This window comes from Gekko japonicus, unplaced genomic scaffold (assembly GCF_001447785.1).
Source record: "Gekko japonicus isolate JY-2015 unplaced genomic scaffold, Gekko_japonicus_V1.1 scaffold106, whole genome shotgun sequence".
Classification (NCBI taxonomy): domain Eukaryota; kingdom Metazoa; phylum Chordata; class Lepidosauria; order Squamata; family Gekkonidae; genus Gekko; species Gekko japonicus.
This window is the reverse complement of record NW_015170890.1, coordinates 1642477-1667278: the sequence shown is the minus strand read 5'-3', so window position 1 is coordinate 1667278 and position 24802 is coordinate 1642477. Positions and strand designations below refer to the sequence as shown.

Below are 24802 nucleotides of genomic sequence, written 5' to 3'. Positions count from 1 at the left end.
TTAGAAAAGGTGGGAGGAGTCTGTCTGGGAAAGGGAAACTGATATGATTTATGGCATGTTGGCTAGAGCAGGAAGCTTCTCTCCCAACTTGCTGCCTTCTAAGGGAGCCCGCAATGGTCACACCTAAATTGTGACAAGAGCTAGAATGGTATAGGGGTTAGAGTGTCAAGACTAGGATCTGGGAGACCCAGCTTCGAATCTCCACTCTGCCATGGAAGCCAGCCGGGTGATGTTGGGCCCATCACAGTCTCAGCCTCACTTCCTTGCAGGGTTGTTGGAAGGATAAAGCAGAGGAGGGGAGAACCACAAACACCGCCCGGAGCTCCTTGCAGGAAGGGTGGGGTAAAAATGTAATAAAATAAATTGTCCTTAGTTCATGGTTAATTGTCCTTGAGCAAGCAGTTTTGGTTCTTCGCCTGAAGCTTCCTTTTTTCAAATTCCATAGAGGTGCCAATGCTAAAGCATCACAGATATAAGGGAGAACCTTATGGCTCCTTAAAGAAGTTTATCCCGGCATAAGCTTTCATTGGCCACCCAGTGCATAAAGCGTGACCCTTGGTTGGCAGATACACTTGCATCCAGTGGTGCAGACGGAAGACGGTTGGAGGAAGGCGAAAGGAAATGTTATTACCGAGTGTGGCCAGAAGGCTCAGCAGCATAAGAAGCTCTGGTGCATGCCTCATTACCGTGCTGAGCTCTGGTGAAAATGAGAGCTAATCAAAAAAGGTGAAGATCCAACTGGGGTAGGCGGGGCGCACTCCCAACTGGTGATGAATTGGCCATGTGGAGTGGTGTTTGTAAACACCTGAAGAGGGACAGTTATTTCCTTTTGTGAGCTACGCTCTGACAAAAGTGAGGTTTGACTCATGAAAAGTTGATACCCCGGAAAATGTCAGAATTTAAGGTGCTACTGGACTCGAATTTTTGTTTTGCTCTGACACACTTATCACTGCTACCCTCTCACTGAAGCTACCCATGCCCACGTACTTTATCTCAAGAATCAGACTTTTAAGGTTCCCATACTTAAACAAAACCTACCAAGAGGCTTTCAGGCCTTCAGCGATTAGCAAATTTATTGTGAAATAAGCTTTTGGGAGCTCTGCTGAAGCGGTCTCCAGCTCATGAAACCTTGTGTCACAATATATAGTTTCTAAAGCACCCCAAGACAGTCTGTTTCTTTTGCTGCAGCAGATGCAGGTATTTAACAAAGACTGGAAGGGAGAGCATTATTTCAGTCCAATAGCACTGAAGACCGACAAGATTTCCAAGGTATGAGCTTTTGAGAGTCAATGCTTCATTTGTCCCTTTGTATCAGTTTCGACTCTTGAAAGATGATATCCTGGGAATCTTGTTGGTCTTTAAAGAGCTAACTGGACTTGAATCTTGCTCTTTTGCCACCAAACAATACAGCAAACCCACCTGGAATTGTTTAGAAAGAAGATGCCAAAAAGAAGGTGCTTCTGATGGAGATGAGTCACATTTCTGCGTTTACCGTTATAAAAGGAAGGCTGATTAAAACAAAAAAGGGGGCACTGGAAAAATGAAGTGCCTTTAAGTGTCCATCCTAGTAAGCCACTGTTTTAGGAAAACCAGCAACCGTTGTAGGTATAAAAAGAAGCCCTAGTTTTGAGGTCATGAGCATTATACTCAAAAATGGGTGGTCGTACATTATTTCCTAAAATAGTGAAAAAATGTTGGAAATGTTTAAGAGTAGCACCCTTAGAGATTATATGCAGGCTCTATTAACTTTGAAATGAGCATGATTCAAGGTAATAGCAATCAGGCAGTATGCCGTTTCATGTACAACGTATCTAATAAACGTAAAGCTTTTTTATTTAAATCTTATTTCTTGAATTTTAAATCATTCCATTCTGGTTTGCATACTAGTGTGAAAACCTCTTTTGCATTGCTAGGCTACCGGGCCTCACTTTATAATATCATTCTCTTTCTCAATCACACACAACGGGTATATGTGTGCATTTACAGTTTATGTGGGTATTTGTGTGTGTATGTAACATAACCTGAGGAGAATCCACCTCCCATCAGCAGCAGCTTCATCACTTCCAAGTGCCTAGGCAGGGAAGGTGTTAAAGATTGGAAGCAAGTTGCCTTTTTCTTCATTGGAGCTGTCATTGTGCTATAAATTATTAACATGATATGTGTGCATTGGTGAGCTAGTGAAAGGTTTCGTGAGCTATTTATTTGCCAGGCTATCAGCAAAAGTTTTAATTGTTGGTTTAATCTATACAACATCTATTTCTTCAAATGGTATCCCTCTCAGATCTTTGTTAATTTTTTGCTTGTCTAATTCAACTTGTGACAGATTCAAAGATAATGTGGAAATTCCACTGACAATGATGAAGGCAGTGGGGCTTGTTTCTAAGTAAGCATTTCATTGCCAGATAGCTTGCAGAGCCAAGACAAGGGGTTGGATCCAGCAGTAAATTTCCAATAATGGGAAGCAGGATGATTTTTGCAGATGAACCCTTGCAGACTCTCTGGTTACTCCTTGCGGTGTTCCTTAGGATTCCCTGTGCTTCCAGAGCAAAATTTCATGGTTTGTGTTTGTGTGACAGAAATCACCTTTGGATCCAACCCAAAGCCTTTCAAAGTTTGACGTTTGCAGCCCTCAGATAAACTTGATAAGAGTAATTATCTTGTAAATTCCATCCATACTGTAGAAAAGTTTGACTAACAGCCAGATTTCGAAAAGGAGGAGACAGTTTGAGGAGTTTTAAAACATATTTATAACAGGATTTAAAATAGGTAAAGATAACAAATATTTAGGAAAAAATGTTGATTTTTGTTTATGCTTTGTATTTTTAAAAATTAGATAATGTTCAGCTATTATAAATGGAATATGTGTTTGGAGATCTTTGGAAACATATGGAACCTTAAAAAATCCCAACCCTTCCATAAACTGATTATCGTGTGTCAGTTTAATTACAGTTGAAGTCAGCATTGTACATTCTGGCCTAGCTGCTTTAGCATCAATTTTTATTGCATCTTTGGATTTACTTAATCTTTTTGTAATTACATTTTTAATAAAAGCTGTAGAAAACACTTTGCTGTATTTTTATCTTCTGCTGGTTGCAAATCTGGTAGCAAGAAGTCATTTGTGCTTGAGGAAGTGGACAGAAATTGCATCATCGTTTGTTCTCTGGTAGGATGGAACGGTTGACCTTTCTGAGGTGTTGAGGACTTGCACTCCTTTGCAGTGCCAAAGCTGGAGCATTAGCCATGCACTCCATTCTGATTGTCTTTTCCATTCCAAAATTTTATGACATTTCCTTTCAGTGTTACACATTTCTCACACAATTATTGCTTCAAGAGATGTGTTCCATACATTATATTGCTCTTGCAGCTCCTCAAAAATATAATAGGATTGTTTCTGGAAGGTCAAAAGGTTATATATCTGGTGCATTGTATCTTAAAAAATGTGGATCCATTCTTAAGCAACTCAACTTTGACAAACAATGCATAATGCAGATTCCATCATCAATGTTCTGTGCAGTCCCACATATGGACTTGTGCATTAGCAGGCCTGCCATCTGAGAGGTTTTAGAGCTAAAACCTCCAGGGGGCACTGCACACTAGAGCCAGAAGCTTGTTCCAGCCCAGGGACCACATGTTCCCACGCAGCAGCGCCCCCATCTTGTTCCTTTTGCCACTGAAGGAGAAGTCAATAACGATAAACCAACAGTTGAACTTTAATAATCGTAAAATTGAAGGAATGGAAACAAACTTGCACTTACCTGTAACTATTGTTCATCGATTATCTTCTGTGCAGGCCCACATACCCTCCCTCCTACCCCACTGCATGCTTCTTTTTTCAGCAGTGCTAAAGGTGCTGAGGGTGGGGGCACTGCTGCGTGGGAGTTCATGATCCCTGGGAGGGGGCAAGCTTCTTGCTCCAGTGCACAGCACCCCGTGGAGGCTTTTAGCTGTAAAAACCTCTCCAGGGGCAGGCCTGCTCGTGCACAGTCCTCATGTGTGCCTGCACAGAAGACACTTGATGCACAATAGTTACAGGTAAGTGCAACTTGGTCCCCCCCCCCCCATAGTTAGATACATGCCAGAGAGGCATTGTTTGTGGTGCGTTCTCTGTTTCCGTGCAAATTCTGCAGCAGTGGGTTGCTTCCTGTTTCTCTTGATTTCTGTCAGACACGTAGGCCACATTTCTTTGGCTGATCTTGTGTGATGTCAGAGCTGCTGTAAAGGTTGGCTTCGCCTCCAGAGATGAGCTGTGAATGTGGTATGAAGACACCTGTTTCTGACACTCATGCCCCCAGCACTGCACAACGAAAGTCATGTGTGGAATGGGCACTTTGTAGGCTGATGCCTATGGGCTTGACTGATTTAATTTCCCTTCCCTCCCTCAGATTTTATTTATCACAGCCTTTCTACAAGGAGCTCGAGGCAGTGCCCATAATCCGTCCCTCTATTTTGTCCTCACAGCAACACTGTGAGGTAGGATATGGTGTGTGACTAGGCCAAGGTCACCTAGTTACAGAGTTGGGATTTGGACCTGGCTCTCCCAGATCCTTGACTAACACCCTTCTGTTTGTCTAAGATGATTATTCTTACGAGTGGCAAGAGTAATGCCGGCATCACACACTTTACGTTGGGAGGGGGAGCATCTGCTCAACGACACGGAGACTCTTGACACCCAGAACTAAGTCACTGGCTTGGCACAATGCCTGCACTATCACCCTCTATGAACACTGCTCTAATAGCATTTCCTCTGGGAAGAAAACATTTACTTTGGAGACTGACTCTTGTTTTGATATCCTTATTTGTAATACAGAAAAGACTCCTTGCTAATAGTTGTATAGATCCCACAAGAGGGAGTGGGAAGATACCTGTTCACTGTTACTGAAGAAAATGAGATACGGACAGGGTTTTCCCCTCTCTCTGTCTCTCCCCGCCTTTTTAGGTTATTTGATAGTATTATTAGTATACAGATGTACTATATCTTGCCTAGCTGAAAAATGAATTTCCAATGAAAGCTATTTACCCAGAGAATCAGTTAACAAAATCTTGGTTTTAATTTTACAATGTTCTATTACAATTAAATAAGTGGAGGTAATGCGGATGTTGACTTTGGTATGCCATGGCATCTTCCACCCTCCCTTCACCTCAATCCTCTTTATTATCTGCAGTAAAAACCTCCAAGTTCAGAGGCAGTCAACCTCTGAATCCCAGTGCCAGGAGGCAACATCAAGAGATGTCCTAAGCCTCTGTGCCCTGTTGTTGGCCCTCCAGAGGAACTGGTTGGTCACTCTTTGAGACAAGATGCTGCACTAGATGGACCACTGGTCTGATCCAGCAGGGTTCTTGTTAGGTTTTAAACAGATCAGTGATCTCTAATATGGCACCCAGAGGTGCCAATTTGCGTACTGGAGCTTCTCCTGGAAGGTAGATGGGGCATTTTCCCAGCAGGCCCTGCACAGAAAAAGCTGCTCCTCCTTCACCTCACTGCCAATCAACTGGACAGCAGAACCAGCCTGCTACCACCCAGCTGAGGATGCCACCGACCACCCTGTCTCACAGCTCTAGAAGTGCCCTGCAGGCCAAACAAGGTTCAGAAACCCAGGGTTAAATGTTCATCTTGGCCAGTACAGAAAGCATTACCCTGTGATATCCTAAAACAGGAACTGTGGAATATCTTTTATTAGGATCGACCAAAAATTACACAAAGCAGCATGCAGGCTTTTCATTTCTCCAGAATTCTTCCCCACACTGGATTTTTTTAAAAAAAGTCTGATAAATAGTTCTAGAGAACTCAAAAGCTTGTGCATTGTTTTTGGATGGTCCTAATAAAAGATATTCCATGGCTCCTGTTTTTGGATTTTGCTTTTGCTCATGCAGCAGTCTGGAGCTTTGTGATCTTGCTAAGACTTAAGAACATTTCACCAAATGAGAGCTGGGTAGAAGATGAACAGCGAAGACACCTGAAAAACAAGATGCAGCTTTACCTGCTAATCAGCTGTTCCGTTCACTGTATCTAGCTGGCGATTGCCATCAAGGCTGCTAGAGCAAAAAGAAAACATCTTAAAGCAGTGATACTTAGTGACTCAGGAACCACGTGTGGCTCTTCTGAACATCAGTTCCAAATGTAGCCCTCCCCCATGTTCCAGGACAGTGGGCAAGGCCATTCCACAGCAGAGCTTGTAACTGGCAGGCGGTTCCCACCTTGAAACAGATGCTGCAGAGACCAGAGAATGGGTAAGCTGCAAGCTTCCCAGAGCTGTGACCATTGGGCCAGGGACAGATGTAAAGGGTTCACCCTCTGCAGCCCCTGCACTCATCCCAGCACCCAGGTGGCTGCCCAGAAGACAGCAAGCTGGCTGCAGAGACAGTAAAGTCACCATTACATGGCAGCCACTTGGGAAAAGAGCAAGCTGACCCTAGTGGGAGGTGGAGAGGATTTTAGTACCTTTTCTCCACAGCCAGCTTGTTCTCCTCTGGATTCCTTGGCCATCTCACACGCCTGCCTGAGCTACTGAACCTTATGCCGTGTGGGGAGAGAGCAGGGGAGGGAAGCCCTTCCCTTCACTCCAGAGATGCAAGGCCTGCCTCAGGCTCAACAATGGCGGAGAGTGAGACAACTCTACACAGTGTAGACATGAAACAGGATATGTGTTTGCTGGAACGTTCTGGGTTTGGGATTTTGGGGGTGAGGGGTCATTAAAAGCCATGAAATACAGTAACAAACTCTTATGCACCAAATTGCCACAAAGATGCAAGCACAAAGCTAGATTGTGGAGTCCCGTTGATTGACGAGGCAACGCATGTGTAAAAATGTTTCGGGGGGGGGGGAAGGAAGCAGAACTATGAGGGCATGAACAAGGATCTTGTTAACTGAGGATCCTTTGTATTCTTCCTGATGATAAGAATTTGCTTTCAAGTGGACCAAAATTGCAGTGCCTCAGTGCATTATGGGGGCTGGCAGAGTTCAGAGAACTTTCGTGCCTACTTGAAAGAACTGTCTGCTCCCCTTGGAGCCCCCTCCCCCCCTCAGTTAAAGAGAAGTAGGAAAGCCCTGCTGTGGATGGCCCCAAGGGATGAGTCAGAGTCATTTGCCACTGTGGAACCTAAACTCTGAAAGTCCCCACCCTACAGACATCTGCCTGGCACTAAGTAAAAGGTTTCTTCCCCCAGCTGGCTTTTTGCTCATTTTTTCCTCACCATACCGCTTGAGCTATTTTCTGTGTTGTATGTTGAGTTTAATATTTTGCTGCTGGTGGTCTTTTCAGTATTTTAATGCCGCTGTTCATTAGAGTACCATTTCATTGCCGAGCTTTTTAAGTGCTCTGCGTTGATATTTTTAATACACTGGACACTGCCTCGGCCGTTAACACAACCAAAAGGGCAGTGTTATCAACATTGTCTGGAGGAAGGAAGTAACCCTTTCGTAAATTTGTTTAGATAGCTGGTGCAGGGAGAAGGGAGCCCACCAAGCAAGCCTGTGTCTCTGGACTCTTGTCTACTGCTGGCCTTTAACATGTCAACAGTTGGATCTAGAACTTCATCTAGATCTTTAACAGTTTGGAACACTGTTGCTGTGACAATTTCTGTACTACAAAAACACACACACACATTCCTGACTTTCTGGACAGTAGTGGGCCCATCAAGATATTGCCTCACTTTAGCCTCTAATGTGTGATTGATGTGGGTACCAAACCTTTAGTGTGTTTGATGTTGGTACCAAAACTTTGACCCATTAGAGGTAAGGATTCACTTTACTCAGCTAACTTGCCTGACATTACTGATGGGGCATAAAGCCCACTCTTGTTTTCCCTACAGCTAGTAAGCTAGCTACTAGCCAAAGCAGAAAAGGTATAGTGCTTACCCAGTGGGCTAACAGATGACATCAGACAGGAGCTGGTAAATTATACAGAACTGCCTTTCCCTCACTAATAAGTAATCCCATGAAAGTTTTAAAGAAAAAAAAACAGATTCGGCTTTTTTTTTAGTATATCTTATCAGAACAACACACCAGCCCCTAGTTAGAGCAAATGCAGTCTACCCTCACACTCCAAGAGCCTTTTAATATTGCCATTATACGTGAGCGACTGTTGAGCTGCCCTTCACTTTTATTTTAAGGACTATGTGAGGAGTTACAATCTGAGCCATTATCTTGAAGCCTACATTTTACTGGCAGCTCTTTCTTCCTCCCTTCATCTTGGGCACATGACCACCAAGTCTTATACCTCACTTGTAAGCCTAGTTTCAAGCTCTGTGTAGAATAACAGGAGGCAAGCTGGTGGCAGAATAACCCTGAAGTGTAGATCTGTCCAGACATTTGCCATCTCTCCAGACTACTTCCCATTAGGATATTTAATGGCCTTTTTTGATTTTTACACACTGCACCTGTGTTGAGTGGGACTTCAGAAGGGCAACTCGAATGATAAAGGGGTTGGAACACTTTCCCTATGAGGAAAGGCTAAAGCGCTTAGGGCTCTTTAGCTTGGAGAAACGACGACTGAGGGGTGACATGATTGAGGTTTATAAGATTATGCATGGGACAGAGCAGGTAGAGAAAGAGGTACTTTTCTCCCTCTCTCACAATACAAGAACTCGTGGGCACTCCATGAAATTGCTGAGCGGTCGGGTTAGAACGGATAAAAGAAAGTACTTCTTCACCCAAAGAGTGATTAACACTTGGAATTCACTGCCACAGGAAGTGGTGGCAGCTACAAGCATGGACGGCTTCAAAAGGGAATTAGATAGGCATATGGAGCAGAGGTCCATCAGTGGCTATTAGCCACAAGGTATAGATAGGGACTCTGGGGCAAGTGATGCTCTGTCATCTTGGTGCTTTGGGGGGTCAACAGTGGGATGGCTTCTAATGTCCTGGCCCCACTGGTGGACCTTCTGATGGCACTGGTATTTCTGGCCACTGTGTGATACAGTGTTGGACTGGATGGGCCTTTGGCCTGATCCAACATTGGCATCTCTTATGTTCTTATACCCCACAAAGGGTACTGTAATATCTGGCACTACATGTATGCCTGATAACTTACTGCATAAGGGTATTTTATGTCCTACTCAAATTCTGTTTTTCCGTATTCTGGTTCTCTGTGATTTTTCCAGACATGTCTAGGAGGATCCTCTCTTTTTAGAACAATTCTTTAGAGCTCTATGTACATCCCTCTCTTCCTTCTTTATGCCAGGTGTTAAAATGTAAAACTGCAGTCCATTCAGAGCAGGACTGAAAGTTAGTGGAAGAGAGGCTCCCTTTTATGCTTGGCTTCTCCAGAATGAATTAAGCAATGGGCACTTCTCAACTGAACGAAGTAACAAAGTTGTTAATCAGTGATTATATTGGCACTGTTGAGTATGAGCTAGTGTCATTAAAACCGCACAGCACTGTGCACTGGGGGGAAAATGTGGGAAGTAAGAGGGAGAAGTCACATTTTCCAGGAACAACAAAATAACTGTGTTTTGAAGACTGAAAACAAAGGACTGCCATGGAAAAGCACCACCTTCCAGAAGAGTAACTGTTTTTGACACCACTGCTAAATGATTCATTAGCAAAGCAAAAGCAGATTGGCTGGATGAGTCCTAGTTAAATGGACTCAGATGAAGAAGAAGAAGAAGAAGAAGAAGAAGAGATTGGATTTATACCCCGCCCATCACTCGGAGTCTCAGAGCGGTTTACAAACTCCTTTCGCTTCCCCACAACAGACACCCTGTGAGGTGGGTGGGGCTGAGAGAACTCTGACACAAACTGCTCTTTTTCAAGGACAGCTGTGCCAGAGCTTGTGACTGACCCAAGGTCACATCAGCAGGTGCAAGTGGAGGAGTGGGAATCAAACCCGGTTCTCCCAGATTAGAGTCCGAGCACTTAACCACTACACCAAACTGGCTCTCACAGCTACTCTCCACAGTGGTCTGACAGGACAACCATTTGAGTGACAGGCTGTTGGAAGGGAATTCTGTTGAGAAGTCAGTTAGGGAATGATAGCTGGGAACTGACAGTTGACAAAGAGACATTTAAGCACTGGCTGTGGACTGGGAAGGAGGCTAAGAGAGCAAGTGGATCAAGGAGGATCCTCATTCAAGCCAAAAAAGGGAAATAGCTTCTAATAAAGACATGATCCCTACTCAGTTAAGAAGGGAAATAGCTTCTAGTGAAGAAAGATTTTGGGAAATTGGTTATATGTTCCTGCCTTCTAAACCCTAAGTGTCAGCAAAACTCAGAAACCTATGCTTGAATATTTAAGCAGAAACTGAAAAGAAAGCCTCTCTCCTCAAAGTTTTAAAGACACTGTTGAATAGCAGAAACACTTGTTAGCAACAAATTATCTGGTGTTTATGTGAATACAAAGTGACCTCAGTTTTATTATTGGTTTACGTCACACATCCTACACTTGATTCCACATGACCGCCTCCAATAAAACATTTTATTTTGAACTTTCAAAAGCCTCTCGTGCCATTTCAAAAGCAGAATATAAGAAGGTGATTTTGTCCCTGAGCTGGGCCAGCATCATATATACATACTTACATATAGCGACTAGGTGGGACATCCACAGACAAACACTTAAGAAGAAAACAGATAAAGGGGCTACTCAGCAAAAAAAGAAGGCAGAAGGGAAATTCCTGCACGTGACGGAGGGAAGAAGGCAAGATCACCATAGGATGTTATAGACAAGATCTTGGCAAAGAAGGGGTATACATGCAATGAGGCTAGTGTATCAGGAAATAAAACAAGTGGGTTTTGAGCTAAAATTACAGGTTTTAAAATAATTTGGTCATCAGTAAAATACTTAAATTAGACAGGACTACAAAACAAACTCTGGTTCATTCACAGTAAGACACTCAAGCTGCATTTTACAAAATACCTCTTCTAGCAATAAGCACCAAAAGCCAGGAAAGAGGCCAAGGCAACAGATACGCTCATTAGACAGCCACTGATAAGTTTACAGTTGCTGATTCATAGTAGATCTATAGCATTTGCCAGCCATAACTGGAGAATCAAAGAAGCAGAATACATTTTCCATCCTGATAGTTTATGCAGGTCCTCATTCAACCGAGCTTCCCAGGTGGTTTGAATACTGTTGATGCAAAAGACGACAGGAGTATGCTCCTAGCAATGGCAGTGCCATACTATCTAGGCAATGCAACCTTTCACATTGGCACTTTGGAATCAAAGTGTGAGTGAGTGAGTATGTGTGTATCAGGGTGCAGAAATACAGCAACTCCATACTTGTGGGATTCAAGATCCTCAGCAGATGATCAACAAACTGTGCAACAGCTGTTAGGAAAAGGCAGCATATGGACTGCTGGACCCACTTGTAGGTTGAGAACCTGAGCAGAGTTTCAGAAGGCAGAATTCTGCTGGCCGTCCCCTTGATGCTTGGGAGCCGAATCCTCAAAGACCACCATTGCACTGTCCCATCTTGCACACATTAGCCGTCTCTTATCTGGGCTTAATGTAAACTCCCCTCTTTGGTCTAGCAGGGACAGAAGACTCACACAGCAGCATCTTTAAAAAGACAAACGAAAGGAGGCATCTGACTTGTACCATCAACATTACATTAACAGGAAAGTTCTGCAAATGGTTCATGGGCAGTTGGATCTTCTGTATCACTCAGAGAATGGCTGGACTTGGGCTGACAGACCAACCAAATATAATCTTTTTGCGTTGATCAAGATGCACCTTGAAGCAGCGAGTCCTCCTTCCAGATAAGTGCAATTCTAACTATTACATGTTGCAACTGCAACATTTATCACAATTTCTATACAAATACCAAATCTAGGTAAAGGTAAAGGTTTCTCTTACTCGAAAGCCAGTCGAATCCAACTCTAGGGATGTGCTCATCTCTGTTTCCAAGCCAAAGAGCCAGTGCTGTCCAAAGACATTTCCGTGGTCATGTGGCCGGCGTGACTAGACTCAGAGGTGCACGAAATGCTGTTACCTTCCCACCGAAGTGGTACCTATTTATCTACTTGCAATTTCTTGCTTTCGAACTGCTAGGTTGGCAGGAGCTGGGACCAGAGACGGGAGCTCACTGCGCCATGCGACACTTGGGTCTCGAACTGCTGAACTACCAACCTTCTGGTCTCCAGTTCAGCATCTTAACCACTTGAGCCACCACAGCAACCAAAGCTAGATGAGATTAACAATCTAAAGTATGTGGTGAAAAAAGCTGAGACATAAAATACCTTTCAGAAGATTCTCAGCCCATAGCTGTTAAAGATCAACTGTTAAATTATAATACTGACTGGAATCTGGAGTTGATTTTTAAAAGTGTATTTAAAATATTTTTGTCTTTCCTGCATTTAAGATTGCTAATGAGCAAACACATTCTGATTTTTTTAGGGTCTTACATATATTTAAGGACAAACATGCATAGCTATATCTTGGTGGTAATATATGCAAAATCAGAGGTCATGTCTTGGTGGTAGTACATGCAAAATCAGATGTCAGGTGTTGAGGGAATGAGATACACTAGCTGGCGAAAGATGTTTCTTCAGAAAGGAATCAGTTTATGATTTGTGATTTATTATTTATTATTTTTATTTATACCCCGCCCTCCCCACAAGTGGGCTCAGGGCGGCTTACAGCGTTGGTACCCTGTACCATAAAAATCATATACAAAATTTAAACAGCATTAAGCATTAAAAACAAACTGTAACAGAGCCATCTTGTGATACACAACATGTCTCAAACACCTGCCCTGTAGTATGAATCTCCTGCAGCAGAGACTAATTTGCAAGAACATGCCTTCCGCGATTCATCAGGAAATAACAGGCCACCATACCCAATTTTCTACTTGCCTGAGGTATTTCCTGGCTTACTGCTACAATACCGAGGAAGCTGTTGTCTGTATATGTATCCCACATACATGTTTCAGTTCAGAGATGCATCATTCATTCTAGCTTGCTCTTTTTAATTCCCCCCCTCACAAGAGCTGTTTTCATAGTACTTTTTATAGTACTTTTTTGCTGCAGTTTTTCACTTCGTCTGCCCCCTTATTGCTTCCCATCTGTCGGGTCCTGTCCTCATGATTCCATGGGCTGAAAGGGGGAAAACATTGGGGTGCACCCTTATGACTCTCCGAAGCAACTAGGTAATTGTTACATTATTTCTTAAATTGAGAAGGCACCAATGGCACGTCGTATATACTTCCCTCTTGTTCTGTATAATATTGTATAATATCTACAGACTCTTTCAGCCAAGAGAATATTTCTCATGGCCAAGATTATCGCTGGCCTTGCCATCTTCCAATCAGCACCTCTAAAGGCAGAAGTACTTCCTTGATAACCAGCCTTCCACTCAGAGCCTATAGGCTGAGTTTGCAGAAGAGTTAGCTCCCATGTTCATTGAAGCTGGCTGAATGTCAAAGCACTTCTGTGCACATGCCACTCCCCCCATCTGACGGATTCCAAACCTTGGTAGCTCACCATCAACACATTATGGGGTTCGGACAATAATGCAATTAACCTGACTTCCGACTGGCCATCCTGGGTTTAGCTAAACACAAGTTAAGCTATATGGGGGTAAAGTGTCTAGTGTGCAGTACTAAACTGGTGCAACATAGTTGACTAGATGCTTACCTGTTGACTGAGTCACACATGAAACTTTGTATGATAGCCATATACTTAAGATGCACAGGAATGTAGCTAAAAAGCCAAATGTCTGTTAAAAAAAAGAAATACATTCAGTATAATCTGTCTGCTTTAGATAATCTTATATACACCTAAAAGTTACACTTAAGGCCTGATCTGGATAGCCCAGGCAAGCCCGATCTCGTCAGGTCTCGGAAGCTAAGCAGGGCCAACCCTGGCAAGTATGTGGATGGGAAACCTCCAGAGAATACCAGGGCTGGGAGGCCAGAGGAAGGCTATCAAGCCACTTCTCTCTGAATGTCCTCCATGCCCCAGTAGGAGTCGCCAGAGGTTACCATGACTTCCAGGCATGGGTGCACACACACACAAATGCAAAAATAAAAAAAACCCAGAAATTACACTGAGCCACTTTGAGTAAGCTTTCTTACACAGCCCTCTCTTAAGCAAATATTTAATAGTTATTTACCCAAGATTTCTTGCATGCCAACAATTTGATCCATATGTTCACCTGTCCTGCTGTTACAGTCAATTAATGTAAATTCTAGTTATGACAGAGGAAAAGAGAGGTGATCACAAGAAGCTGTGGTCCAAAACCCTTAAAATACATGTGACGGCACCATACTACACCCCACCTGGGTGGACTCTGACCATACTGGCAGGGTCTACTTTAAAATTAGGTGTTTAGATCTCCTGCACTGTGAGAAAAAGGAGGGACCATGGCCACAATCCATCGTGAACATTTCCTGCACAGGTTCCAAAGACTTCTTTGCTTGAGTCATTTAGGAGGTATTTATTCTACAACTTCCCTTTTCACCCATGCTCTTGGTCTCCACTTGCATCACACTGTCACCTGGACTATGTGAGTTAGTCAGTTGGAAAAGGAGCTTGGGGTGGGGGGAGCGCAATTCGATACAGCAGGGGAATAACTATCTTGATTCACTACAAAAAGAGTCCCATGAATGGCTTTTTACAAAGAAAGAGAAGAGACCTTGGATTGACTTGTGACATGACTAGGATAATAAAGCGGCCAGATTTAACTTCTGCTAAAATAAATTAGCAGAGGCCTATGGAGATAAGTAACAGCAAAAAAGTCACCTGAAGAAATAAATGGCTCCACAACTGGAGAATCAAGACGACCACAAGACAAGGCATGATTCAACATTGTGTGCCTTGACCAGTTGCATACCTTTAAAAACCACTCTGTGCCTTGGAATGAACAAAGTATGAACCAAGTCCTGAAAAATTTTTATTTTAATTTTTCGTAATAATAAACAACAAAAAAGAACTTTACAACATCCAGTGTAAATAGGTGAACTGTCATTGTACTACTTAACCCAAGAGTATCGCCATTTGCCTTATCTATAAAAACACGCAGCTGTATTTGCTTATAAGGTATAGAAACTACCATGACCACCTAAATTGAACCTTAAGAAGCGTATCTGGGAAATTCTTCCAGCCCAATAAGGGTATGAACCAAGTCAAGGTTTTGCACAACATCCCTCTCTCACAAGCACATACAACATCAGGATACAATGATACATCCCAAGCTGTAGTGTGGATTTCACGTCCTTCTTGCAAGGTTATCAGTAACAAATTTTATGGAAAATCTTGCATGCACTCTTAGATCCCATTCCACAAGACAAACGCACAAAAGAAATTCAGGCAGTGGATTCTTCATACTATTAAAAGAGTAGTGAAACAGACTCACCGCTCCAGCTACAAGTCCTCCTGAGTTGTAGCTTTTTGCTGCTGCCACAAAAGATGCAATGAGAAGCAGGATGGTCCCTATTAGGTAATGGAGAAACTCCTAGAAAGAAAAAAAAAAAGCACAATCCAGTTCCAAAGAAAACCTTATCAAACGAACATTCCATTATGATGCATCTAAAGCAGCCCAGCGCTAGCCAATGAAAAAGGAAACTTGCAACTGAAAGTAGACTATTCATTCTTTCTGCCCTTAATCATATCTCCTAAAATGAAAGGCAGAGGCCTGCTGCTCTGCTGAAACTAACAAGACCATTATGCACATTTCCCAAGCACTTCAGGAGGGGTCATGTTACATTCTCCGGTTTTGGATTCCTGTGTTGTATTGTTCATGCTGGTCCCTGGCAAGTCAGCATAGCTGCCAACAGCCAGACTCCACTTAATATGGCTGGCTCTATACGGTGACAGCAAAGATGCCCACGGCAGGCATACGTGGCCTTTCCTGGGACCTCTTCTGCACTCCCTATTGAATACTACTAGGACCCCAACTGGTAGCTCAGAAAGATACCATCTGGGAATACCCTAATTAATTTCTCTCAGGTTCTAGGGTGGGGAAGGGAATGAATGCTCAGAACAACGTTCAGGAATAAACAGATAGGGCCAAGAGGTAAAAGGCTGGCGCTACAAGAAGCAAAGAGGGAACTCTGTGGCAGGGCTCCTCAGTCCTGATGAGTCCTGTGGGTAACTGCAAACTTGAGAACGACACAACGGCACTTCACATCACAGCCTCTAAGGCAATCTGGTTTTGTGGGGAATGCCATCGTTGCAAAACTCCTCAAGTGATAGAAAAAGTTGGAACAAAGCATATGTGGGGTGTGGATGATAGAAACATTAGACTATTTTTTTTTAATTAATAGCACCTGAAAGACTAACAAATGTGTTATGGCACAAGCCAAACCTTCATCAGTAGACTCTGGAACACATTAATGCCATAATTAATTACTTAGTCCTTACGAGCCTTTGTTGTTTTGATGAGAAACTGACTACTCTCCCTGCCCCGAACCAAATTAATATGTAAAGTAATTGTTCCGTTTAGGGTAATAATACTACCTTTCTTCCAAATTCACTATCAGCAGCTGCTATTTGGACAGGACTATTGTGACTGAATATTTATGTATTTATTTATATCTTCGATTTGTATACCGCCCTTTACCCGAGGGTCTCTGGGCGGTTTACAGGTATATGGCCTAAGTGCCTAATTAGTTCCTATCCTAGGGCCACAATTCGACTGGGGGAGGGGCTACCTATCGACATCCGAGCGGCGCGGTCCTGTTGTATTCCACGGGCGGGCTTCCGTTGTTTCTTCCTGGCGCCTTAGGACAGGTCGACGACATCTCCCGGCAGGCTCCTGATGGACTCCTCCGGCGCGCGGCAGCTCCCGATTGTATATTGTATACATGCTACTCCTACAGTCACATTTCATGGCTTTTTAATTTGCAATAGAGTTGTTTTTATGGAGTCCTGTTGTGAGCAGATATGCTGTTAAAACATAATTAGTTCAGGTATGAGCAGGAACTTACCGCAAGTGGCCAGCTGATGCAAGTCAGCAATCGGTAAACTCGGAAAAGGTAAACGATGTAGAAGACAAGAATCATAACGAAGTCACCCATGGTGACAATTTCGAAGTAACTGTATGCACTGTAATCCGTCCATACTGAGTTCCTTATACAGATGAATGCTATCAGCAGCAACAACTGAAAGGCAAGAGCCACAAAGGGAATAAGCTCAAGTGTAATAAAGCTAAAACATTTTTTTTAAATGTAGGATTGTATTCAGCCATGCCGTTCTGAAAACATAAGGTCACTTATGTGTTCTTAAAAGGTGATTTCCAACAATGCCCATGACCACTGCCGTTCCTGAAGGAATGCTGACCCCCCCCCCCGAAGGAAATTTCAGGGGGCTCAGTCAATGACTTCCCTAATTCCCCCCTCCCTGAGCAGAGCAGTTCACATCCTGAGCAGACTATAACTGCTGTAATCTTAAAATGGGCAATGGGCAGTGCAAGGCTCTGCGCGGCTCCAGACTGCTGCTGAGTGGGGCTTCCTGTGTTAATGAGCGGCTGCTCACCCGCACAGCTTAGAGGGAACACTGAGCTCAGGAAGAGCAGAAGGAAATCGCCACCCCATTTTTTAAAAAAAGAAAAAAGCAGAGGTCATTTCGGGGGGGAACGCGGGGGATCACAGTTCCCCTGGGTGAGGTACAGGGGGCGGGGCACATGACGAAGCCCCGCCCCCCGCTTCCGGCCGCCTCGCTTCCGTCCCTCATTCAGCCAGGAGGAGGCAGGAGAAGAGGGAGGGTAAGTTGCTTCCTCCCTGCCTCTCCCCACCTCTGCCTGCCTGGGGCCAGGGAGGGCCTTCGCGGGGCTTCCTTGCACTCCCGCCAGCCTTGCAGGTCCACCGCCGGGCCCCTCATGGGGCTCGGCAGTGGAGCTGCAAGGCCGGCGGCAGCGGCCGGGACCGTTGGGGGCGAGGTGTGTGGCCTTATGACACACTTCCAGTGATGTCAGGGGGTGTGGTATATGCTAATGAGTTATGCTAATGAGTTCCCCTAGCTCTTTTTCTACGAAACGACCCCTGGAAAAAAGTAAATTTCATTGTCTTTAGGTAGTCAAAACTGTGCAGCTGGATTCAGGCCACTATTTTATAGGTCAAGGAACAACAAGTTCACCTGACCAAAGAAATCAGTTAAACTCATGTGAAAATATATAGCAAGTTTGCAGACACAAGCAGACTTTACTACAAAAATCAATGCTGTACATTTTGTGAACGGTAGACATGGCTGCAAGTGTGAGCTAGCTCACAGTTTTTTAGCCTCTGGCTCACACATTTTTGTCTTAGCTCAGGGAGGACGGCTCCAAAGCAAACTGATTTATGCATTAGCCAAATCGCTCGCTCACAACTTTAATGCCAGTAGCTCACAAAGTAGAATTTTTACTCACAAGACTCCACAGCTTAGAGGGAGCGAAAGGTACAACCTTTTTCTAAGAGGGGAGCTATGCTGTCTACAAGTACACCCCACAGCTCTGTGTCTAACAGCAAGTACGGTACAGCAGTTGGCACATCAAACAGTGATCTGGAACACCCACAAAGCTGGGTGACCTTGGGCCAGTGACACGTCTTCTGTCTAATCTACCTCCCAGGGTTCTTGAAAGGCAGCACAGAAGGAGGGAGGAGACCAATGTACGTCATCCTGAGCTTTGGACGAAGGGCAGGATAAAAATTTGGACTAAAGACATGGGATCTCATATTCAAAAATTAGTTTACGAAGGGATTACATTTGTGAAACATCGGGAATGTGACAAATAGTTTAATGAGAAACTATCACAAAGTGTCTAAGTATTAACAAGCCCTGGTACAAAACTACATTCATCCAGTATAGGCTATCAGTGGTTCTTGAGCATTCTACTAAGACGACCAAACAATGGAAGATTAGCTCCAGGTCAATAGCCAACCATAACTCCACTTAAAATACTACGGTTTGAAGCACCATTTGTACCATTGACAGCATAAAAGAATTTAAGTCACAGAAGGGGATGCTGAAAAATTCATATAAAATATGGGGGGAGCAGGTGGTTGATTCAAAATTATTATTATCATTATTACTATTATTACAATAAACAATAAGAGTCACTGCCATTACTTCCTTAATCACAGATATACAGATCTCACTCATGGTCAGCAGCAGCCTATAAACTTTCCAAGAGCATGGGTGATATTAATGTGCCAAAGAATCAGATATCACTTTTTAGGTGTGCAGAAGCAGAGGCATTAAGTGGGTTTTTTTTTTTGGGGGGGAGCTATTTTCACTAAGCGGCAAACTACAGTCCTCAGTTATATACTGCAAACTGAAACCATAATTTAACCATCTTTTCCTGGTCCAATGTGACTGATTTCCCCTCTCACCAAACAAGCAATGGTATATATTGGGGTTGCCAAACTCCAGGTGGAGCATGGAGATCTCCTGGTATTACAACTGATATCCAGATGACAGAGATTACTTCACCTGGAGAAAATGGCCGCTTTGGAAGGTGGACTCTATGGTGTTATACCTCATTGAAATCCCTCCCTAAACCCTGCCCTTCTCCGGCTCCATCCCCAAAACATCCAGGTTCCCCAACCTGCAGCTGGTAACCCTATATATATACCTGGGGAGAGTGTCACAAGAAACTTCTGAGATCCTCAAACTGACGGGATGCCACTGACTGTTAACCTGCATAGGTGTTACTTCTAAACCACATATATTAAAACGTGGAAAGCTTTTTGAAACAAGAGCCTCCACCCCAAGACACTGCATGGAAGCATCAAGCATTTGTTCATGCCTTCCTAACACTGCACTGTTTTATTCATCTATTTTTGTTTTGCTTGAAAGAATGAAATGATTTGTTTGAATAGTTTCCCAAAGCAAACAAAGAAAAAGTTCAGGGCCCAGGGCCCAAGATATAATGGTGTAAGTTATGTGGAGCGAACATAATTATTTGAGACAACAAAGCCAATTTGTGTATAATGGGTTTTTCCTTTCACAGTGTAGTTAAATTGAGAGGTGTGTAACAGTTGAATTTTCTCTAGTCAAAACAGATAACAAAAAGGACTGTCCATTTTAAAAGTTTCAGGAATGACAGACTGAATTTATTGCCTCTGCATTTACAGCTCTACAAAGCACTAAGCGGCACATTAGCCTAGCCTGCTTCTCTCAAAACATTTGTGCCGGGCAGGGCAGGGCTCGGCTCTTCCCTTTGCCAACAGCACTTCACTCAGGCAGGAGATCGTCCTTATTTAAGCAGTTCTTAATGCCTTACACCTACTTAGAAAGACTTTATTTAAATAGTAGGTGGAGAAAAACGGTGGAAGAATTATTATAACCTTTTAAAATTCAGATCGGATGGCTTCTGCAAACCAATAAATCGTCTATAAAGATTGTGTTGCCACAGAGAGCTTTTTTGTCACAAATCTGGTTCCTTCAGCACGCAGGCAGACATGAGAATGCAGAGGACCTCTGCAGTGGCTGAATTACAATCCTGCCCTGCTCTGGTCCTATCATTCATAGCCAATCGAGGCCCTTAGGCAAAGGGGCCCAGGCAGCTGGAAAGTTCACGGTGAACCACTGGGAGGGTTTCCACTTCCTGTGAATGGTCTGATGCATTGTAATATGCCCAGCACAGCAGTGGAATGCCCGGGATGGGAAAGAGGAAGGAGAGAGAAATGACAGGGACCATTAATTCTCACAGCCCTGCAGTGAGCCCCTTGCTCTCTGCTTGGCAGGAGAAGAATCGCAGCCTCTGTTTGCTATCAGTTAACAAAGCACTGACCTGGTTGACAAATTACAGGTACATACATGAAGGTATAAAGAAGAGAAGAAGAGATTGGATTTATACCCCGCACTTCACTACCCAAAGGTGTCTCAGAGTGGCTTACAAACTCCTTTCCCCTCCCCACAACAGACACCCTGTGAGGTGGGTGGGGCTGAGAGAACTCTGACACAAACTGCTCTTTTTCAAGGACATCTGTGCCAGAGCTTGTGACTGACCCACGGTCACATCAGCAGGTGCAAGTGGAGGAGTGGGGAATCAACCCCGGTTCTCCCAGATTAGAGTCTGCACACTTAACCACTGCACCAAAAGAAGAAAGGCCACAATCGATTGAATAGGCAGATGGTCAAATAACATTGGCAGCTTTTGAACAAAGGTCTCCATACTGATTCACGTACAAACATAAGGGAAGCAGAGCAGGATTTTGATTAGGAAAACAGCCCAAGGATAAATGGATAAGCACCCCTCTACTCCAGTCGGATTTCTAAATTCACAGGCAAAACATTTTTGAATATTTATTTGCAGAAAAGCCACTGGGAAATTTTGCAGCTGCCCACCAGCAAAAAGCTTTTACGCTCTTTCACTCCAGTGTGACTTCTTTCATACTGATTCAATGAACAATTCCAGAACACACACCACTGTGTCCCAGATCTAGAAAAGAACTGCACCGATTTTTTTTTAGTGGGCATCAGCTCTGTATCCACAATGCAAAGCCACACTCCCTGAAATCCACAGGGTTCTAGATTGGGAAGTATTTTTAAAAAGGAAAACTTAAATGATCTTTCCAGAATAAAAAATCTTCAGAAACAGGGGTTTCTTACAAAGCAAAAAGTCAATGTGTGGGAGGAAACCACAAAAGAAAAAAAACCCTGGAAGACTTATCTTTCCCAGATAAAGCCCCTTACACAGCAACATGAATTTGCAAGGTGAGAGACTCAGTAAAATAGGAAACAGCCAGATCATTATGTCTTTGAGCAGACCACCATTCTAAATCTCTCAGCATCTGAGTTACCATGTGCAACTGCTGATTTAGTTTGTTCTTTGTTATTCTTTTGCAAGTTCAGAGCAACAAGCTAACAGAAAAAACCCCTCTTTTCCAACCTGCTTCTGGACAGGAAACACACATCTGAGACTTCCTGTTTTAACCCTGATGATTCCCATCACTACAGCAATGTGGTGTTTTATTTCTGGCTACTGAACTCATAATTAGGTTAAATATCAAAATTGTAGGGAGTTCCCCCCCTCCCTTTTCATTAATTTGCAAAGTCATATTTTTTTTACAATCTTGGGGAAATCCCTTGAGCATGCAGAAGTCAGTCCGGCCACAGGTGGGCTACTTTTGCTGCTTTCGTGATTAGCACCCAGTATAAAAATTATATACTCCCCTTTTCAAGTTAAAATTAAACCCATCTCCCATTTTATGTGTGAGTGGTCACGCACAAACAACAGCTGCTTTATGTATGAACACACTTAGCTGTGGGAACAAACACAGCTGACCAAATCACATCTACTTTGGCCCTAATTAGTTTTAAATGTACACTTAACAAAAAAGAAACGAAACCGCAGCAAGCTGCCTCAGTCTAATGTTTGAAATGGCCACAGGGAGAGAACTCTCCACTCTTTCTTTTACAAACCAGGCTAGGAGCCAATAACTTTCAAGTGCCACATTACTGCTACATTCTAAATACTTAAGAAGAGAACCGCTGATAGCAGCTTCCTGACCAGACTGTTTTCACAGTTTCCTATTACAGGCGCTGTAAAAATGTATTCTATTTGCTCCCATTGCCACAAAACAGTTATTACGGCCATTCTCTCACCATGTCGGCCACCTCCTCATGAACTGATCTGTCACAATGAGCAGGAGAGGGAGAAGAAGAAGACAGACTTATAGCTGAGGAACCTACCACCTTTCACACATGCAAGAGTGCCCGTATCACAGAGCTCCTAAAACAGCCGCTGATGGCATTTCAGACATCACAGACGTATGGCAAAAAGCAGGACAAGTCGGATTGGTTCAAAAGAAAGCAACCACATGACAAGTTTCCAGTGATTACTTCCTCAGCCTGCCCTCCACACTCATTACTACCATCTCCCACTGGGGGACTTTATTTTTAAAAAGGTAATTGCTGCTTCATCACAATAGTTATTTTCAAGCAGTGCAGCGGGGGGGGGGGGGGGGGGGGGGGGTACTTTGGCCACCTGTTACTTTCCAGGATGCACACTTGCAAATTAAACCACATGGCTAGGCCAAACTCCAGAAGGGTTAGCCACATTAGTTTTGCTGCATCCAGAACAATCAAAAGTCCCATGATACCTTGAAGACTACATGGTCCCAGACAGAGGTCATTTGGGGGGGAACGCAGTTCCCCCCGGTGAGGTGCAGGGGCAGGGCACATGAAGAAGCCCCGCCCCCTGCTTCTGGCCACCCCACTTCCAGCCCTGATTCAGCCAGGAGGAGGCAGGAGAAGAGGGAGGATAAGTTGCTTCCTCCCCGCCTCTCCCCACCCCTGCCTGCCTGTGGCCAGGGAGGGCCTTGGCGGGGCTTCCTCGCACTTCCGCCGGTCTTGCAGGTCCACCGCTGGGCCCCTGATGTCAGGGGGTGTGGCATATACTAATGAGTTATGCTAATGAGTTCCCCTAGCTCTTTTTCTATGAAATGACCTCTGGTCCCAGAGGTTTATGCCATAATAATTCATGTTTAACACGCAACAAGATGTGTATCAAACCATCACCTACCTAAATTCAAAGGGAACTGCTTCTCAAAAATGGAAGCCAGTGTGGTCTAGCGGATTGCTTTGGTCTCTCTGTGATGTATGGTATCCATCGCACACTCAATACCTACCCTCCTTTACAAGGTAGTTGAAAGTATAAAATGAGATAGCCCACCTGTAGGCCGCCCTGAACTCTTTGGCAGAAGGATGGGATGTAAAGGAGAGAAATTCTAACACAAAGCTTCCATATAAGTCATGAGATACAAAGCAAACCCAAATATTAGTCATAGTAAAAGTGAAGACAGAACCAAGTGCTAATTTCTAGACAGAGAAGCGCCGCGGCCAGGGCTCATCTGGGGTTTTCGTTCACTCTCTTCAGAAGAGTTCAAACCCAGTTTGGTCTCCTAACTTCAGCCAGAGAGGGGCGAACAGTGGCAAGGGAAAGGCACTCTGCACGTGCCCGCGCAGCCATTCTCATCCTTTTACGCAGGCGCCTGCCATAGCTCGAGGTGTGACCAAAACACCAACTTGGGTTGGGAGAAACTTGGCGCACCTGCATTTCCCGCGCCTTGAAGAGAGGGCGGGAGAGCGCGTGCGACCAAACATCCGAAAAGGCCGCGCTGCCGGAGGCGCCGAGGCCGCCACGAACCTCCCCGAGACTCCCCTGGCCTCTTACCATCTGGACCACCTTCAGCATGGCCGGGCAGGAGCTCGCGTAGGCTCGGTCCAGCCGGCCGGAGTCCGGAGGGGAGGAAGAGGTCGAGGCGCCCGCGCTGCTGACGTCGGTGCGGATCACCCGCACCCCGTGAGACATTTCGCCGCCGGGAGAGAGGGGGCCGGCGCGGCCGAAGCTGCCCTGCTGCTCCCCTCTCTTCCCCCAGCGCCGCCGCAGCTGTTTTTGGCTCCGGAGGCGGGACAGGGCGGGGCCGGGCGGCCGCGCGCTCGGGCGCACAGCTGGAAGGAGGAGAAAGCCCCGGCCTGGCAGCCCAATGGAAATCTGAAGGGGAGGCGTCGGCAGTTGGGAGCTCGGCCGGCCGGGGGAGAGGGAGGGAAGGTGGCCCGCGGTAAACAAGGACGCGGCTGAAGTTGAGACGGAGCAAGAGTTTAAGGACGCGGAGCCGCTGGGCGGACTGGCGCGTTTCTTCGGGGAGGCGGAGAGCCCGCTTGGCTGGGTGGTGCATCCTGCCGCGTTGCACGCGGGGCTTGTGGCACTCGTCGGGCAGGGCACGCTTTCCCATTTGTGGTTTCGTTAACGGCTGGTACATGTTGTAGTAGGACTTTTCAGAGTCACATCTTCGCGTAATTTTTCGGGAGAGTTGAAGGCTGAAAAAGAACAACAGCACTTCCTATCTGTAGGTATTCGGAGCGATGGAAACCGACTGCCCTCCTGCGTTAGGTCCCGTGCAGCCAAATCCGATGCATGTTTACTCAGAAGTAAGTGTAA

General features: G+C 44.6%; 1 protein-coding gene across 2 annotated transcripts; it reads right to left on the bottom strand.

Annotated features, from left to right (window-relative positions):
* Nucleotides 1-10447: 10447 nt before the first annotated feature.
* Nucleotides 10448-24224, bottom strand: CMTM7 (CKLF-like MARVEL transmembrane domain containing 7). 2 transcript variants are annotated; one of them, XM_015418405.1, is made up of 5 exons: nucleotides 24035-24224; nucleotides 16863-17036; nucleotides 15290-15388; nucleotides 13570-13651; nucleotides 10448-11494 (listed from the first exon to the last, which is right to left on the bottom strand). In XM_015418405.1, the coding sequence occupies exons 1-5, from the start codon at nucleotides 24170-24172 to the stop codon at nucleotides 11481-11483; spliced, it is 507 nt and encodes a 168-aa protein (XP_015273891.1). In that variant the 5' UTR covers nucleotides 24173-24224; the 3' UTR covers nucleotides 10448-11480. The 2 variants fall into 2 exon arrangements, with proteins under 2 accessions (XP_015273891.1, XP_015273890.1); XM_015418404.1 differs by lacking the exon at nucleotides 10448-11494 and adding an exon at nucleotides 12958-13029.
* Nucleotides 24225-24802: the final 578 nt, after the last annotated feature.

Bases quoted from the DNA above. Each gene is read 5' to 3' on its own strand.
- CMTM7 (XM_015418404.1), bottom strand. From the start codon at position 24,172: ATGTCTCACGGGGTGCGGGTGATCCGCACCGACGTCAGCAGCGCGGGC. The intron at 15,389-16,862 runs GTAAGTTCCTGC...TTTTCTTTCTAG, and splicing joins GCATCAGCTGGCCACTTGCG to GAGTTTCTCCATTACCTAAT. The intron at 13,652-15,289 runs GTGAGTCTGTTT...TTTTTTTAACAG, and splicing joins GAGGACTTGTAGCTGGAGCG to ACATTTGGCTTTTTAGCTAC.